The sequence below is a fragment of the Bos indicus x Bos taurus genome, chromosome 26 (assembly GCF_003369695.1).
Source record: "Bos indicus x Bos taurus breed Angus x Brahman F1 hybrid chromosome 26, Bos_hybrid_MaternalHap_v2.0, whole genome shotgun sequence".
NCBI classification, from domain to species: Eukaryota; Metazoa; Chordata; class Mammalia; order Artiodactyla; family Bovidae; genus Bos; species Bos indicus x Bos taurus.
The window spans coordinates 40,853,545-40,870,668 of record NC_040101.1 but is presented as its reverse complement, the minus strand read 5'-3'; the positions used below and the strand labels follow the sequence as shown (position 1 = coordinate 40,870,668).

The 17,124-nt window shown below is 40.1% G+C and overlaps 1 protein-coding gene across 1 annotated transcript in view; it reads left to right on the top strand.

Moving 5' to 3' along the window:
- The window catches only part of LIPN (lipase family member N), a 33,092-nt gene extending 19,471 nt beyond the window's left edge, over nt 1–13,621 (top strand). Inside the window, exons 6-10 of the mRNA XM_027528989.1 lie at nt 1,878–2,014; nt 6,667–6,813; nt 7,721–7,792; nt 8,325–8,396; nt 13,388–13,621. Of these exons, the coding sequence (XP_027384790.1) occupies nt 1,878–2,014; nt 6,667–6,813; nt 7,721–7,792; nt 8,325–8,396; nt 13,388–13,621 (662 nt within the window). The remainder of the gene's footprint in view (nt 1–1,877; nt 2,015–6,666; nt 6,814–7,720; nt 7,793–8,324; nt 8,397–13,387) is intronic.
- The last annotated feature ends 3,503 nt before the right edge of the window (nt 13,622–17,124 follow it).

The following is a 17,124-nucleotide window of genomic DNA, read 5'->3' as shown; positions in this document are numbered from 1 at the left end:
TGTGAGCATTGTTTCCCAGGGGGCGCTAGAGGTAAAGAACCCACCTGCCAGTGCAGGAGACATGAGAGACCTGGGTTTGATCCCTGGATCGGGAAGATCCCCTGGAGAAGGGTATTACAACCCACTCCAATAGTCCTGCCCGGAGACCCATGGACGGAGGATCCTGGCCGGCTACTGTCCATAGGGTTGCAAAGAATCAGACACAACTGAAGCAACTTAGCTTGCAGCATATGAGCATTAGAGAGAATATACTAAAGGAGTATCAAAGAACTAGTAAGAGGACCCTATCCCCCAACAACAAAAAAAAAAAACCTGCCACTAACAGGAAAATAATCATACCATAATTGCTAACAGAAGCATTTTCTATGTTTAGGGCTTTTCATTCAGGACCTTTACTACAATATCCCTCTCTAAGCTTTAGAACAAGCCTACCACTATTATTCCCATCTCATAGAAAAAACAGAAGTTCAAAGAAATTAACTGGCTCCTTCAAGGTCTCTTAACACATTAGAGATGGCACCCAAAATTCACACCAGGTAATCTTGACTTCACTGATGGGGTTCTCGGGTGCTGTGGAGAGATTGTATGGAGAAAGATGATTTGAGTGTGACTAGAAAAGTAGGTAAGACTCAGATGTGCTCTCATTACCTGATTGGCAGGGAAAATAGTCAATTTGATTATCAGGGCTCTGCATTGCATTTCAAGCATGACATTTTTCAGTGAGCATGATTTGCATCCTGAGCAGAGAAATTTCTGTTATGTGGGAAGGAACGATTCTTCACAAGACTTTTAACAAGTCAGGCCCAGCCCATTAAATACAGCGTGGAGTAGGACTCTTCAGCCAGTATGACCATCAAAAACTTACCTCTGCACGTTTCTAGACATCTTCTGGGGAGAGCTATTATGCCTGTTTCAGTTTTTGTATCAGTGCCCAGCCAGCTCCTTTTCTGGTTAAGACAGTTTCAATATTTCAACAAGAAATTCAGAAAAAAAAAAAAACTTCTGCTATGGTTTTGCGTGCACGTAAACACACACACACACAATGGAGGGGGGCCCAGGAAAGCACAACAGGGAATCAAAACAAAGAGAACCTCCACATAGACTTTCCTGTGTGGGCCTGAGCCCCACCACCTTCACCCTCATATTGCTAGATACAAATGCAATGCTATTGTTTTATAAATGCAGACACTTGGTCCTTCCTGGGACCATGGTGGACCTTCTGGAAGCAGAGAAGATTCTGGAGGTTTGGTAAGTATGCAATGAAGCACTGGGAGCAATGCAATCTCGTTCCACTCTGAGAAAGAAAAACCGTGGAATAGCTGTGTGTGTGTGCTCAGTCACGTCCAACTCTTTGTAACCCCACAAACTACAGCCTGCCAGGCTCCTCTGTCCATGAGATCTTCCCAGCAAGAATACTGGAGTGGGTTGCCATTTCCTCCTCCAGAATAGCTATATGGTGATGCATAAAGAGCTGGTTGATTTACCTCCTACAAACTGATCATTTATTTCTAGAGGTTCCGTGACTCTGTCATCTCCAAGTTGGAGTAGAGTGAGAATACTGCCAGCGCTTAGCCCCTGCTTGGTGGGGGTTGAGGGCATGCTCAGTGTACTTGGCAGGAGTTGCTTCAGCAATTTATCCCTAACTTTCCCCAACCAAGTTAAATGTCCAGAATAAGAAAGAAATGGAGATTTGAGAGTAGACAGGGTTGAAAATAGATTAACTTTGCAGAATAACTCAGAAGAGTTGCCCAATTCATCCCCCCCAATTGCTGCAGTAGAAGAATAAAATGAAAAAGGAGAGCTTCACTTTTGTTAGTAGAAACATTACATCACTACTCCTAAATTTAATGCGGTTGTCTTATCTCATGTTTTCTTAGGGTTTGTAGCCTTTGCCACCATGCCTGAACTGGCACAAAGAATCAAAATGAATTTTGCCTTGGGTCCTGTGGTCTCTTTCAAATATCCCACGGGCATTTTTACCAGATTTTTCCAACTTCCAAGTTCTGCAATCAAGGTAAGTTCTTCCTTTTGCCACAGTGTATATGAGGATCTCCTTTTGGATGATAGACCCTTATTATTTGAAAATCTATGAAACGAAAGTAGGACATTTTGAAATCTGTAGATCCCAGACTCTGGGGGCAGGTGCTCTGTGTGTGTGTGTGTGTGTGTGTGTGTGTGTGTGTGTGTCTACGTCACAGCATCTACAGCTCTCATATATAACTCACTATACTCAGTTATTAACAGACCTGAGTATAACTCAGAATTTCTAGCTGAGCTGACTGCTATGGCAGTTTCCTTGTTCTGTTCTTGTTCCACTGGGCATGTCAATGAATTCACAGTGCTCAAATGGAAGACATTTTTTGATTTGATCACTGATGTCCTTGACTTTGATGTTAGATAAGTTGGAATAATATACCCCTTTCCATATGGGAGCTTGCTTCAATTTACTAAAGTGAAAATGCCAAAGCCTAAAGGTTTTACAGCTGAATTATTCATTCAACTATTTATTGGTTATTTTCCATTGGTTGGAAAACTGGTTTGATGGTCAATTGTGAATTTAAGATTTTATCCATTAAAAGTTTTTCTCTGTTTGCTTTTTGTTTCTCTAAAAAGCTCACTGACTAGTATTTTATCAAGATTGCCCCTTAAATGTGAATTGAAGGATAAAATAAGTTGTGGCCAAAATGAGATCAAAGAGACAAGTCAGGATATCAATAATTCATTTTTAAGATGAGATCCTGGTTTGTGGTGGAGAGGTAGGAATGGGAAAAAAAAAAAAAGGATTTGTGAGTTAACACAAGGAAGAACTTTCATGAGCCCTAATGATTGATTTGATAGTAGGTTTTTGGTATTGTTTAATAAACTTAGTTCTAGGAGGTCTGCTAGGTCTTCAGCTTCAGCTGATCAACTTCAGCTTCTCTACCATCTTCAGGTGATAGAGGCATAGATTTGAATTACTGTGATGTTGAATGGTTTGCCTTGGAAACGAACCGAGATCATTCTGTCACTTTTGTGGTTGCACCCAAGTACTGCATTTTGGACTCTTGTTGATTATGAGGACTACTCCATTTCTTCTGTGGGATTCTTGCCCATAATAGTAGATGTCATGGTCATTTGAATTAAATTCACCCATTCCCCTTCATTTTAGTTCACTGATTCTTAAGATGTTTATGTTTATTCTTACCATCTCCTGCTTGACCATGTCCAATTTTCCTTAATTCATTGCTCTAACACTCCAGGTTCCTATGCAATACTGTTTTCAGTATCGTATCTTTTTGTTCTTTTATACAGTTCATGAGGTTCTCACTGCAAGTATACTGGAGTGATTTGACATTCCCTCCTCCAGTGGATCATATTTTGTGGGGAAAGACTAGAGATCTCTTCAGGAAATTGGAGATATCAAGGGAACATTTCACCCAAAGATGGGTACAGTAAAGGAGAGAAGCAGTAGAGACCTAGCAGACATTGAAGAAATTAAGAAGAGATAGAAATAAAACATGGAAGAACTGTACAACAAAGATCTTAATGAACTGGGTTAGTACAATGACATGGTCATTCACCCAGAGCCAGACATTCTGGAGTGTGAAGTTAAGTGGGCTTTAGGAATCACTGATGTTAATAAAGCTAATGGATGCGATGGAATTCCAATAGAACTAATCAAAACCTTAAAGGATAATGCCATCAAGGTGTTGCACTCAATATGTCAGCAAATCTGGATGACCCAGCAGTGGCCACAGGACTGGAAAAGGTCAGTCCTCATTTCGATCCCCAAGAAGAGTAGTACTAAAGAATGTGCTAACCATTGGAAAATTGTACTTATTTCCCATGCTAGTAAGGTCATGCTTAAAATATTGCATGCTAGGCTTCAGCATTATGTGAGCCAAGAACTTTCAAATGTCCAAGCTGGGTTTAGAAACGAAAAGAAACCAGAAATCAAATTGCCAGCATTTGCTGGATCGTAGAGAAAGCAAGGGAATTCCAAAAAAAAGGTCTATGTCTGTTTCATCAACTATGCTAAAGCCTTTGACTCTGTGGTCATAACAAACTGTGGAAAGCTCTTAACGAGATGGGAATACCAAACCATCTTACCTGTCTTCTGAGAAAGCTGTCTGTGGGTTGAGAAGCAAAAGTTGGAACCCTGTATAGAACAGCTGATTGATTCAAGATTGAGAAAGCAGTATGACAAGGCTGCCTGTTGTCACTCTGTTTAACCTATACACTGAGCATATCATAAGAAATGCCGGGCTAGAATCAAGATATACAGGAAAAACATCAACAACCTCAGATATTCAAATACTGCCACTCTAATAGCAGAAAGTGAAGAGGAACTAAAGAGCTTCTTGATGAGAGTGAAGAGGGAGAGTGAAAAAGATGGCTTGAAACTAATATTAAAAAACCTAAGATCATGGCATCCAGTCCCATCACTTCATGGCAAACAGAAGGGGGGGAAGGTGGAAGTAGTGACAGATTTCCCCTTCTTGGGCTCTAAAATCACTACAGATGGTGACTGCAGCCATGAAATCAGAAAGTGATTGCTTCTTGGCAGGAAAGTTGTGACAAACCTACACATGTGTTGAAAAACAGAGACATCACTCTTCCAACAAAGATCCGTATAGTCAAGCTATGGTCTTCCCAATGGTCATGTGCAGTTGTGACAGCTGAACTGTAAAAACGTCAGAGAGCCAAAGAATTGATACCTTTGAACTGTAGTGCTGGAGAAGACTCCTGAAAGTCCCTTGGACACCAAGGAGATCAAACCAGTCAATCTTAAGGGAAGTCAACCCTGAATATTTGTTGGAAGTACTGATGCTAAAGCTCTAGCTCCAGTATTCTGGTCGTCTGATGTGAACAGTCAACTCACTGGAGAAGTCCCTGATACTGGGAAAGATTGAGAGAAGAAGGAGAAGAGGGTGTCAGAGAATGAAATGGCTGAATGGACATGAACCGATGCAATGGACATGAATTTGAGCAAACTTCGGGAGATGGTGAGGGACAGGGAGGCCTAGTGTACTGCAGTCCATGGGATCTCAAAGAGTCAGACACGACTGGGCAACTGAACAACAGCAACAATAAACTTAGGGATTCCCAGGTGGCTCAGTGATAAAGAATCCACCTGCTAATGCAGGAGATGCAGAGATATGGGTTCAATCCCTGGGTCAGGAAGATCCCCTGAAGGAGGAAATGGCAGTTCACTCCAGTATTCTTGCTGGGAAAATTTCATGGACAGGGGAGCCTAGAGAGCTACAATCTATGGATTTGCAAAGAGTGGGACACAACTGAATGACTGAGTACAATGCTTCCCTCATAGCTCAGTTGGTAAAGAATCTGCCTGCAATGCAGGAGACCTAGGTTAGATTCCTGGGTTGGGAAAATCCCCTGGAGAAGGAAATGGCAATCCACTCCAGTATTCTTGCCTGGAAAATGCCATGGACAGAGGAGTCTGGTGGGCTACAGTCCATGGGGTCGCAAGAGTCAGACACGACTTAGTGACTAAACCACAATGTAACTTCCCTTTTGTGTGATTGATAGTTCTATTTCAAAATGTGTTGGCATCCATTAATTTGGGATGTTTTCTACATTGGGGCAGAGTTAAGCAGGCAAACTGCTGCTGCTAAATCACGTCAGTTGTGTCCGACGCTGTGCGACCCCATAGACAGCAGCCCACCAGGCTCCCCGGTCCCTGGGATTCTCCAGGCAAGAACACTGGAGTGGGTTGCCATTTCCCTCTCCAATGCATGAAAGTGAAAAATGAAAGTGAAGTCGCTCAGTCATGCCCCACTCTTAGCGACCCCATGGACTGCAGCCTGCCAGGCTCCTCCATCCATGGGATTTTCCAGGCATGAGTACTGGAGTGGGTTGCCATTGCCTTCTCCAAGCAGGCAAACTAGTTAAAGTAAATCCAGAGATAGACACATGTATCACTAAGTTTACCTGTTTTGCATATGTATTGCTTTGCCTACATAGGTCAGGTCTGAGGTAGGTATTTCCCCTAATTTATCTCAGTTTCTAATTCCCTATTGTCAAACTTTCTGCCAATTTAAGTCCCATTCTCTACTCCTACCCCTCCATAATATCTGTTGCCCCTAGAAGCTCCAGTCATTCCATCGGAGATCCCCACCCAAGCTTGCTTTTATAAACTCTAGAAGTTTTAATCAAGCTGTCGCCCATGACATCATTTTCTTCTATCCAATGGCACCCTCCCTTCAGTACACTTTCCTCTACTTTTTAGCATGAAAGTCATGCACTCTGGTACACTATCAGAAAGGTGATGTGCACATGGGTAAAACCCTGCTTTTCTTTCCTAATCAAGGCAATGTTTGACCTTAAAGGAGAAACTGTTCTACTTCTTTTGCCAGTTAATGAGAAATATAGGTAATCCCTGATTGGACTGATGTCAGGGGAGCTTTCATAATGGATAAATTAGCTAATCTGGGGCTGAAGATCATTGCTACCATCTCCTTGTAAATTATGTTTGATGATATTCCCTAGGTAAAGATTGATTTATAAATAGTTACTTTTCCAAAATAACTTGGTCTCCTTGAGCAAAACAGGAAAAAAATAAATGAATATAAATAGATTCCTAAGAATTCTCATTCCGGGGTGAAGGGAATGTCAAGAAGTCTGAAAATGATTCTTGAAAGAATAATTATTTTTTATTTTTTACAGAAGTTGTTTGGTACCAAAGGTTTCTTTTTAGAAGAAAGTATAGGGAAGTCACCTTCTATCAAAATCTGCAACAATAAAATATTATGGGTGATATGTAGAGAATTTATGTCTTTATGGGCAGGATCCAACAAGAAAAACATGAATATGGTATGTATAATGATTCGAGGGCCGTTTGATGCTTTTAGAAATTCCAGCTTTCCTTTGGTTCTTCTTTTTGTTTTTTATTCATTTATTTTTGGCTGTGCTGGGTCTTTGTTGCTGTGCAGGCTTTCTCTGGTTGCAGGGAGTGGGGGTTACTCTCTAGTTGAGGTGCGTGGGCTTCGCATTGCAGTGGCTTCTCTTGTTCTGGAGAACGGGTTCCAGGCATGCTGGCTTTAGCAGTGTGGTTCCTGGGCTCTAGAGCACAGGCTCAATAGTTGTGGCCCATGGGCTTAGTTGCTCCACGATATGTGGAATCTTCCCAGATCCGGGATCAAACCTGTGTCTTCTGCATTGGCAGGTGGGTTCTTTACCACTTAGCCACCAAGGAAGTTCCCTTTGTTTCATTTTGATGCATCTATCATATTACATAAATTAATGCAGTGTTCTTAATTCATTTTAAAGGCAGAGATTTTCTCTGCCTAGAAGATTAGATATTCAGTGTGAAGACTGGAGAAGAGAATAGGCAGCTTCATCCTTTCATCTCTGGTCAAATTTAAGCTAATAGTTGTCCAACAATAGGTAGCAGTTTCACATGTTTGGAATTAGCCACCACTTACTATAGTCAGCTTGATTTTATAATACAATGCATTAAAAAATAAAATAAAATCCTAGGAAAGAGGCTTTAAACTTATTCTTTGTGCCCTGTCTTGTTGGATCACGTTAGCCTCAAATAAAATGCACCACTTGAAACATATAAAACAGCGTGGAATGGAATGGAATGGATTCTGCCTTGCCATTCTACTGCAACATTTGTTTATTCATTCTTAGCATAATTATTCTCTGCTTCTTAAAGGCACAATTTTTTCATTGGGTGGTCATTGCTTTAATATGTTTTGTTTTGTTTTGTCTTCAGAGCCGAATGGATGTGTATATGTCCCATGCTCCCACTGGATCATCAATACAGAACATCCTGCATTTAAAACAGGTAGTGTCTTTGTCACGGAAAACCATTCCCCTTATTTTCTTTATATTTGAAAGGACAGAGTTAGCATGTGTGTTCTAAGAAGCTTGGCAGCTAGCTTCCATTTAACCTTTTTCTGCATCTTTATAGTTGCATTTCCCCGGATTTTAAGAGAAAGAACAAGGTATGTGCAGATCAAGTCGGTCACATAAATGAATCCCATTTTCAATACGAGCTTGTAAAGTAGGCTCTGAGCTGAAACTAACATAAACTTGGAGAACCTCAGAAGAACTGAGCCTTCCCCAGAGAGAAATACCTGCCGTTTGATTTCCCTCAGTGAGTCTTGGGTTCACACTAGCTTTTCCTTCAAACCAAGGAATTCATGGCCTCCCTTTCTCTTGATCTTGTTTTGCACACTGACAAATTTATTTATATCCTCCGGTGATGCAGAAGCCTTATTTTCTTCCCAGCATACAGTATACTTTTCTAAGATTTGCTATTAACAATCGTAATTCTTATTCTGAACACTACTTTTCTATAAAACATTTCATTCCAGCTTTACCATTCTGATGAATTCAGAGCTTATGACTGGGGAAGTGAAGCTGAAAACAGGCGTCACTACAATCAGGTGAGTTACTCAGAGCAACCCTAGAAGGCTGGCTTTGAAAAATTATCATGATAAATTATTTGACAGTAAAAAGAATCCTAGCTGGCACTTGGTCACATTCACATTGGTATACAGAGATTTCTCATAGTGTATTTTAAATATTTATTTATTTCAAAAAATCTAAAAATAAAAGAAGTATATACTAAGGAAATTAAACTGTTTATAATCCCTCCACCCAGAGATAACTAGATAGATCAATATTTTGTTACATTTCTTCCAATCACAACATCAATGCTTTTCCACAACTTTCAATCTTGTTTTTTACTTATAGTCATAGCAAAACATAACTAATGTTGCAAGAGACATTTTTAATATAATTTTAATGGCTGCATAATAATTAAAATTGTATGATAAAATTTATATAGTAACTGAATACATACTTCTTGATACCAACAGAAAAAAATAAAATTGCACATAGAAGTTAAGAGAATTATCCACTTGTAAGGAGTGGAGTCTTAAGGCATCTTTTTCCCTCTAACTTTCCATACCAAAATTTATGTATTCATTTAGCCATCCAATACTTTTAATCAACGCTGTTGCCAAGCTTCCATTTTTTTTTCTAAGTCAGAAGCTGGGTTTCTCAGTATGAACTAAAAATGTTAAATTAAATTTTTCCTTTATTTTCCCAAACTGGCATGCTTAAAGCTATGGGTACAAACATAGGTCAATTAAATTGTTTCTGGGCCTCAAATGAGTCGATCAGACCAGTCCATTTCTCAGTTGTTGTTTAGTCAATAGGTCATGTCCAACTGTTTTGTAATGCCATGGACATTAGCCTGCCAGGCTCATCTGCCCATGGAATTTCCCAGGCAAGAATATTGGAGTGGGTTGCCACTTCCTTCTCTCGGGATCTTTTCCACCCAGGGATCGAACCCATGTCTCCTGTATTGTCATGCAGATCCTTTACTGCTGAGCCACCAGGGAAGCCCTCAATTTCTCAGTAACAGATTGAATTGTTAGGGAAATTAATCTGCTAGCTTCTAAGACAATGAGTGTGGTATATAATTATATTATTTTTTATTAGCATGATTAAGATGTGATTTACGTACAGTATAAGTCACTGATTTTATATATTCAACTCAGTGTTTCAACGAATATATCCATTCATGTAACCATATCACAAGCAAGATATTGAACATTTTCATTACCCACAAAAGTTTTCTCCTGTTTCTCAGACAATATAAATTCACAGATGCATATATTTGCAAATGCTTAGAAAAAGGCCAAAAAATAAACAGCACATGTTAAAGTGATAACTCTCAAGAAAAGGAAGAAAGAAAAGGTGAAGTGGATGCACATAAAGGAGTAAAAGGAGGCTCTTATTTTGGATTTCACACACTTTTATTCTCTTTCATTGTTTTTCATGAACATGTTATATTTATATATTGTTTATATTTACAAGAAAATAAGACCAAAAAATCACATACACATAAAACCATTATTATCAAGTTCTCTTTTTTCAGCTTTATTGAGGCAAAACTGACCCAAAAGATTTAATATTGAAGTGTATGATGTGAAAATTGAGAGTGTAAATGTTCTCAGAATTTACAGTTAAGCTAGCTGGGCCTACCCTACGCCAGGCCAATTCTATTTTATTTGCTTGCAATTTTGTATCATTGGAAGTCAATTTTTATTTTTTTTTTATTATTTTATTTTTAAACTTTACAATATTGTATTAGTTTTGCCAAATATCGAAATGAATCCACCACAGGTATACATGTGTTCCCCATCCTGAACCCTCCTCCCTTCTCCCTCCCCATACCATCCCTCTGGGTCGTCCCAGGGCACCAGCCCCAAGCATCCAGTATCGTGCATCGAACCTGGACTGGAAGTCAATTTTTATTCCGTTCTCAACAGTGTGTCCTCTTCATAAGTTCCCAACACAACCTCTGTGTCCATTTTATGTTTTCTTGAGAATAAAAAGATTAACTTATATAAGCCTTATGAGGGTAGGAATTTCCTTCTGTTTTGTTCAGTATTGTGCCAGCTGGTAGAGTAGCTGGCACTTAATAGTCCCTTGATAATCATTTGTTCTATGAATGAAATTTCTTAACTTCCCTCTAATCCACCTTAAAATCTCTCTGTCTTTTTGATTCTGTCTTTCCTTTCACTCTCAGAATATGATGGTCCTCTTATCCAAGTTATCCTGTCTTGTGTCCTCAATCCCCTCTCTTCTCATCTATTCTTACTGGCTTCTCTTACTATCTTAAATGAACTCCTGTTTCATACAAAAAAACAAACAGAAACCCTTCCCTCAAGCCTTCAATTCTATCAATCCATGCTTCCATCATTCTGTTTTTATCAACATTTTTTAATATCTAAATATGTTAAGTATCTCTACTTCTCCACTCACTCCTGAACACTGGAAAAGGTAGTTTGAGTCTTCATCCTTTTATTATAGCTGTTCTATTTAAGGTACCTTCCCTGGTGGCTCAGACTATAAAGAGTCTCCCTGCAATGTGGAACATCTGGGTTCAATCCCTGGATGGGGAAGATCCCCTGGAGAAGGAAATGGCAACTCATTCCAGTATTCTTGCCTGGAAAACCCCGTGGATGGAGGAGCCTGGCAGGCCTCAGTCCATGGGATCATTTGTGGCTTTTAATTGCCAAACATAATTGCCTGTTCTCACTTGTAGTGTTAGTTACCATAGACTCCTTGCAACTTACCACCCAGACTTGGATTTCCATAATGTAACACTCTGTTTTTTTTCCCTCCCTTTTTGATTGCTCTCTTTATCCTCTCACTAGCTACTCTCTAACCCTCACTGCTCTCAATTATCAGAATTCTCCACAATTCTTCCCATATCTCTCCCCTTTGTGTTTGAATAGTTTAGCCATCTCTACACTTCAACTGAGGGCTTCGCTGGTGGTTCAGTGGCAAAGAATAGGACTGCCAGTGCCCGAGATGTGGATTCGATCCCTGGGTCAGGAAGATCCCCGGAGAAGGAAATGGCAACCCACTCCAGTAATCTCGCCTGGGAAATCTCATGGACAGAGGAGCCTGATGGGATATAGTCCATGTCATCACAGAATCAGACATGATTTAGCGAATGAACAACAGCTTCAGTTATCCTGCTCTGAGGATAATCCAAACTGCCTGCCTGTATTTTTTCGGGACCCCTTCCCAACAAATTTCTTCAAGTCATCCCACAAACTAGGCAGAGCTATGAGAAATGACCCTGCCTTGTCTCTAAAACTTCTGAAGGATGCCCAACTGCCTTAACCTGGCATTTAGACCTTGACTGTCTCCAGTCTTATATCTTACTGTATTCCCTTACATAGTTTCCTTTTGGGGTACACTGGGCAGCTTGCCATTCCTGACCACAGCACACATGCTCTATCTGCCTGCCCACCTTCATCCTTATCTTTAAAATACAACCTTTCCTCAATGAAAATGACAGTGTTAGTTGCTCGGATGTGTCCAACTCTTTGCAACCCCTTGGATGGTAGCCCACTAGTCTCCCCTGTCCATGGGATTCTCCAGGCAAGAATACTGGAGTGCGTAGCCAGGCTCTTCTCCAGGGGATCTTCCTGACCCGTGGATCAAATCCCGATCTCCTGCATTTCAGGCAGACGTTTTACCATCTGAAGCACCAGGGAAGCCCTTCAAATGACTGCTCTTTACATGAAACCTCAGTGGAAAATAATTTCTTCTTTGTCTTCATTTCCATCATATTTGGGGAATGTTTTGTAGCATTTAACATACCCTCCTTTGTATCAGATCAGATCAGATCAGTTGCTCAGTCGTGTCTGACTCTTTGCAACCCCATGAATCGCAGCACGCCAGGCCTCCCTGTCCATCACCAACTCCCAGAGTTCACTCAGACTCACGTCCATCGAGTCAGTGATGCCATCCAGCCATCTCATCCTCTCTTGTCCCCTTCTCCTCCTGCCCCCAATCCCTCCCAGCATCAGAGTCTTTTCCAATGAGTCAACTCTTCGCATGAGGTGGCCAAAGTACTGGAGTTTCAGCTTCAGGATCATTCCTTCCAAAGAAATCCCAGGGCTGATGTCCTTCAGAATGGACTGGTTGGATCTCCTTGCAGTCCAAGGGACTCTCAAGAGTCTTCTCCAACACCACAGTTCAAAAGCATCAATTCTTCGGCGCTCAGCCTTCTTCACAGTCCAACTCTCACATCCATACATGACCACAGGAAAAACCATAGCCTTGACTAGACGAACCTCTGTTGGCTAAGTAATGTCTCTGCTTTTGAATATGCTATCTAGATTGGTCATAACTTTCCTTCCAAGGAGTAAGCCTCTTTTAATTTCATGGCTACAGTCACCATCTGTAGTGATTTTGGAGCCCAGAAAAATAAAGTCTGACACTGTTTCCACTGTTTCCACATCTATTCCCCATGAAGTGATGGGACCGGATGCCATGATCTTCATTTTCTGAATGTTGAGCTTTAAGCCAACTTTTTCACTCTCCACTTTCACCTTCATCAAGAGGCTTTTGAGTTCCTCTTCACTTTCTGCCATAAGGGTGGTGTCATCTGCATATCTGAGGTTATTGATATTTCTCCCAGCAATCTTGATTCCAGTTTGTGTTTCTTCCAGTCCAGCATTTCTCATGATGTACACTGCATATAAGTTAAATAAACAGGGTGACAATATACAGCCTTGACATACTATTTTTCCTATTTGGAACCAGTCTGTTGTTCCATGTCCAGTTCTAACTGTTGCTTCCTGATCTGCATACAAATTTCTCAAGAGGCAGATCAGGTGGTCTGGTATTCCCATCTCTTTCAGAATTTTCCACAGTTTATATGCAAATATTTATTTAGCCATTTTGCCTTGTTCCTTCACACTCCTTGAATATGGGGACCATTGCATGCTGTCTTCCTATGGTCATTGTAAATACTCATCTAGTAGTCTCTCTACTTATTTGAAGTCAGTTGTTGCTCTGAGGAGCTTCCTCTCATGAAATGTCCTTTCTCTGTCTTCCGTAGAGTCATCCTCCACTATATGACCTGACTGCCATGAAAGTACCTACTGCTATTTGGGCAGGTGGAAATGATATTCTTATCACACCCCGAGATGTGGCCAGGATACTCCCCCAAATCAGGAATCTCCGTTACTTCAAGCTATTGCCGGATTGGAACCACTTTGATTTCATCTGGGGCCTCGATGCTGCTAAACGAGTATACAGCAAAATCATAGATTTGATGAAGTCATATCCCTAACTGCAATATACCTACTTTTCAGATAGGAGTTGCTTCCAAGCCCATAAGAGGCTTTGGGGAAATACTAGTCTACTTAAATAGCAGTGAGATGTACACCGGCCTCCTTCACCTTGTTGCTTTTGCTGAGGTGTTCTCTTATCATGGCATCCCAGCTAGGAATTATTCCAACTGTGCTGCTCTTTCTCAAGCAAATGTCCACATCTGAACTCTCAGAATCTCTTCCTTTCAGTCAGAGCCAAGTCCATGCTTTTCATCTAAGAAGCTCTAGCAAACTCTTCTCTGCTAACTGTACACTTCAGGGAAGAATTAAAGGAGGCCTTTGTCTTTCTTATTTCAAATATATATAGTGGCTTCATGCAAATAATACCCACTCCCCATCCTTTTTTTTTCAAAGGATTGAATGTAAGCATAGGAGTGCTGGCCTAGAAAAATCTTGTCGGGAGGTTATTTGGGAAAATATTTCAGATGGCTGTAATCTGTGGCTTTCTCAAAATCACAGTCCGAGCAATAGTCACATGGTCATCTAGTAGACAAGCCATGAAATAAGCCTGATCCACATCAAGCTTGAAAAGAACAGCAGAATGGAAAACGAACCACATCAAACTATTCCTGGAGTTTTACTGTTACAAGCTGGGGGATTGGGAGGGGGTTGCAGAGACAAGATTGAGGATGACTAGGATAAACTGAATTTCTAGTTGTTAAAATTTTTCACTGTAGACTACTGTCTTTAAAACAAGGTTAAAGTGAATAAAGCTTTTTGAAAATAGTGTACTAGAACTCATAGACAGTAGTCTTAAGTGATAGCATTTGAGAGCTCATTATTTCTTGTTTTGCTTTAAAGATAAACTAAACTGATCAGCCATTATGCCTTCATTATCAAAGTGGAATTTATACTATTGCATTCATACCCTTTAGCATTTAAAGCAGCTTTCTGAAAGCCTGACTGAGGACCAGAAGAGAGGCACTAGGGATTCTAAAGTCGTGCTTTATTTCAGTCTCTAACTGATGCCAGACACTGAGTCTAGGACTCAGTACAGAGTTCCAAGAGTAGCAGGAAGTTTTAGTGTCAGTTCTATATTCCTGAATGAATTCATTCAGGAATGAATTCCAGGTGCGAACCTGGAAAGGACCTTTCCTTCCATGAAGATGTAATTAATGGAAAACTGTCTATGAGCCTCAAGGAATCATAAATTTAATAAATAATGCACAATACGTACTTTCAGCAGTTTAATTTAAAACAGATAAGTGTAGTAGTTCACAAATATTTGCATGCAGAGTCAAGGTCTTTGGATGCTGAATACTATATAATCATTCTCCAATAAATAATCTATAATTGATCATTTTTAGTTTTAGTGTCTTTAAAAGGGATGACAATTTTTTAAAATTTGGGAAGCAAGTTTAAATAAAATCCTTTTACGTCTTTATAGTATTTATTTACCAAGATTAAACTAATTTTATCACAGTTTTTAGTGACTTTTATTGAGCTCATTCAAAGATCACATGGTAGTTTTCGTATAGGCAATACGTTCTGTTTTGCGTGCATACATACTAAGTTGTTTTAGTCATGTCTGACTCTTTGCAACCTTATGGACCGTAGCCTACTAGGCTCCTCTATCCATGGGGATTCTCCGGGAAAGAATACTGGAGTGGGTTGCCATGCCCTCCTCCAGGGGATCTTCCCAACCCAGGAATTGAACCTGTGTCTCTTACATCTCCTGCATTGATAGACAGGTTCTTTACCACTAATACTTCCTTGGAAGCCCACATCCTATTTTAGCCACATTTAATTAAATTATGAGTTATCATAAACTATGAGTTATCAATAACTCAACTGATAGAACAAATAGGTAAGACTGAGAACAGATATCGGTCTCTTAGTAAGCATATGACTCAGCTGGAAGGAGTGGAAGGATGTGACTGTAATAGATTACCCTGCTAATTATGAATATTTAAGAGGCAATGGCCATCAGTTAATGTTTACATAGAGAAAAAAAGGGCGTTGGTTAATATAGGAATCTGGTTAAGTGAGGGTCAGTTAAGAGAGCTTCGATAGGATTTGCCCTATTCAGCTACTGCTACAACAATCCTGCGCAATAAACAACTCAGTGGCTTACACAGCAAACGTTTATTTTTTTATGCTCACAAGTCCACAGTTTGGCTGGTGTGGCTCCATTTTACACAGATCACCTGGGCTTGGCTCAAAGCTGTAGGTTGGGTCCTGGTCTGCGCCATACCTTTTCTTCATTCTGGAACTAGCAGCCCTCAGGATTATGTTCTTCATGTGACCGATCCCAAGAACACAAGATGGTGAACAAGATCATGCTAGAATATTTAAACCTCTGCTGGTTCACATGCCTTCAGCTAATTCAGATCACAAGACCAAGCCTTACCTCAATGATGCAGAATAGTCTGCTTCACCTACAGGAAGAAACTGCAAACCACATGCCAAAAAGTGTGGATATAAAATGCTATTATACAAGAATGAAGAATTGGGGAAGATACTCTATTCTACCATACATAGGCACAAAATCTGAAAGATAAAAATAGGGAATAAAAAGTAAGTTTTCCTCTTTCTCCCAACTCCTTATCATGCACTGTTTCCTCCAAAGACACCTAACTCTTACCAATATTTTTGTGTGTCTTTCTACAGATTATGCTCTGCTTATTCAAATGAATCCACAGATAGCCATTTAGTTTTTTCTCCTTTTGGTACCATATTGTACAGTCTTTACCATGTCTTGCTTTGATCACTTACTATCTCTTAGAAATCATTCTCCATCAGTTCACATGGAACATTATTAAAGGTTACATGGAAATTCATCATTAATAGAGATTATGATGAATTAGGATTTTTTGTAATTACATGCAGTATTGTAGAAAATATTGTACAAATATCAGTTTAAACTTTATATAAATATAATTTGTACCTACAAGATAAAGTATCTTTGAACCAGAATTATTGGTTCAAAGAAAATATAGAATTATAATTTAAGTTAATTCCTTGTCTCTGGTGGCTCAGCAGTACAGAATCCACCTCCCAGTGCAGGAGATGCAGCTTCAATCCCTGGGTCAGGAAGATCCCCTGCAGAAATAAATGACAACCGACTCCAGTACTCTTGCCTGGGAAATCCCATGGACAGAGAAACATGGTGGGCTACTGTTCAAGGGGTCGCAAAGAGTCAGACACAACTTAGCGACTAAACAACAACTCAACCAAAGCTGAATTTTATGCTGACACCATCACTAACATGTATAGGGACCTAAGGGGAAATGTCAGTGCTCTAAAAGCTTCCGCTGACTTAACTACACAATTCTCTGCCCATGATTACAAAACATTGATGTGATTCTCATTACATTTTAGAGTTCTGTGTGATTTAAGTGCTTTGGGGTAGAATGCAAACAGATTGTTGGTATTCTTGATAGGTTAAGAAATACTTTTCCTAGCCAATTTCAACATGTAAGAGGACTTTGCTGCTGCTGCTGCTGCTAAGTCGCTTCAGTTG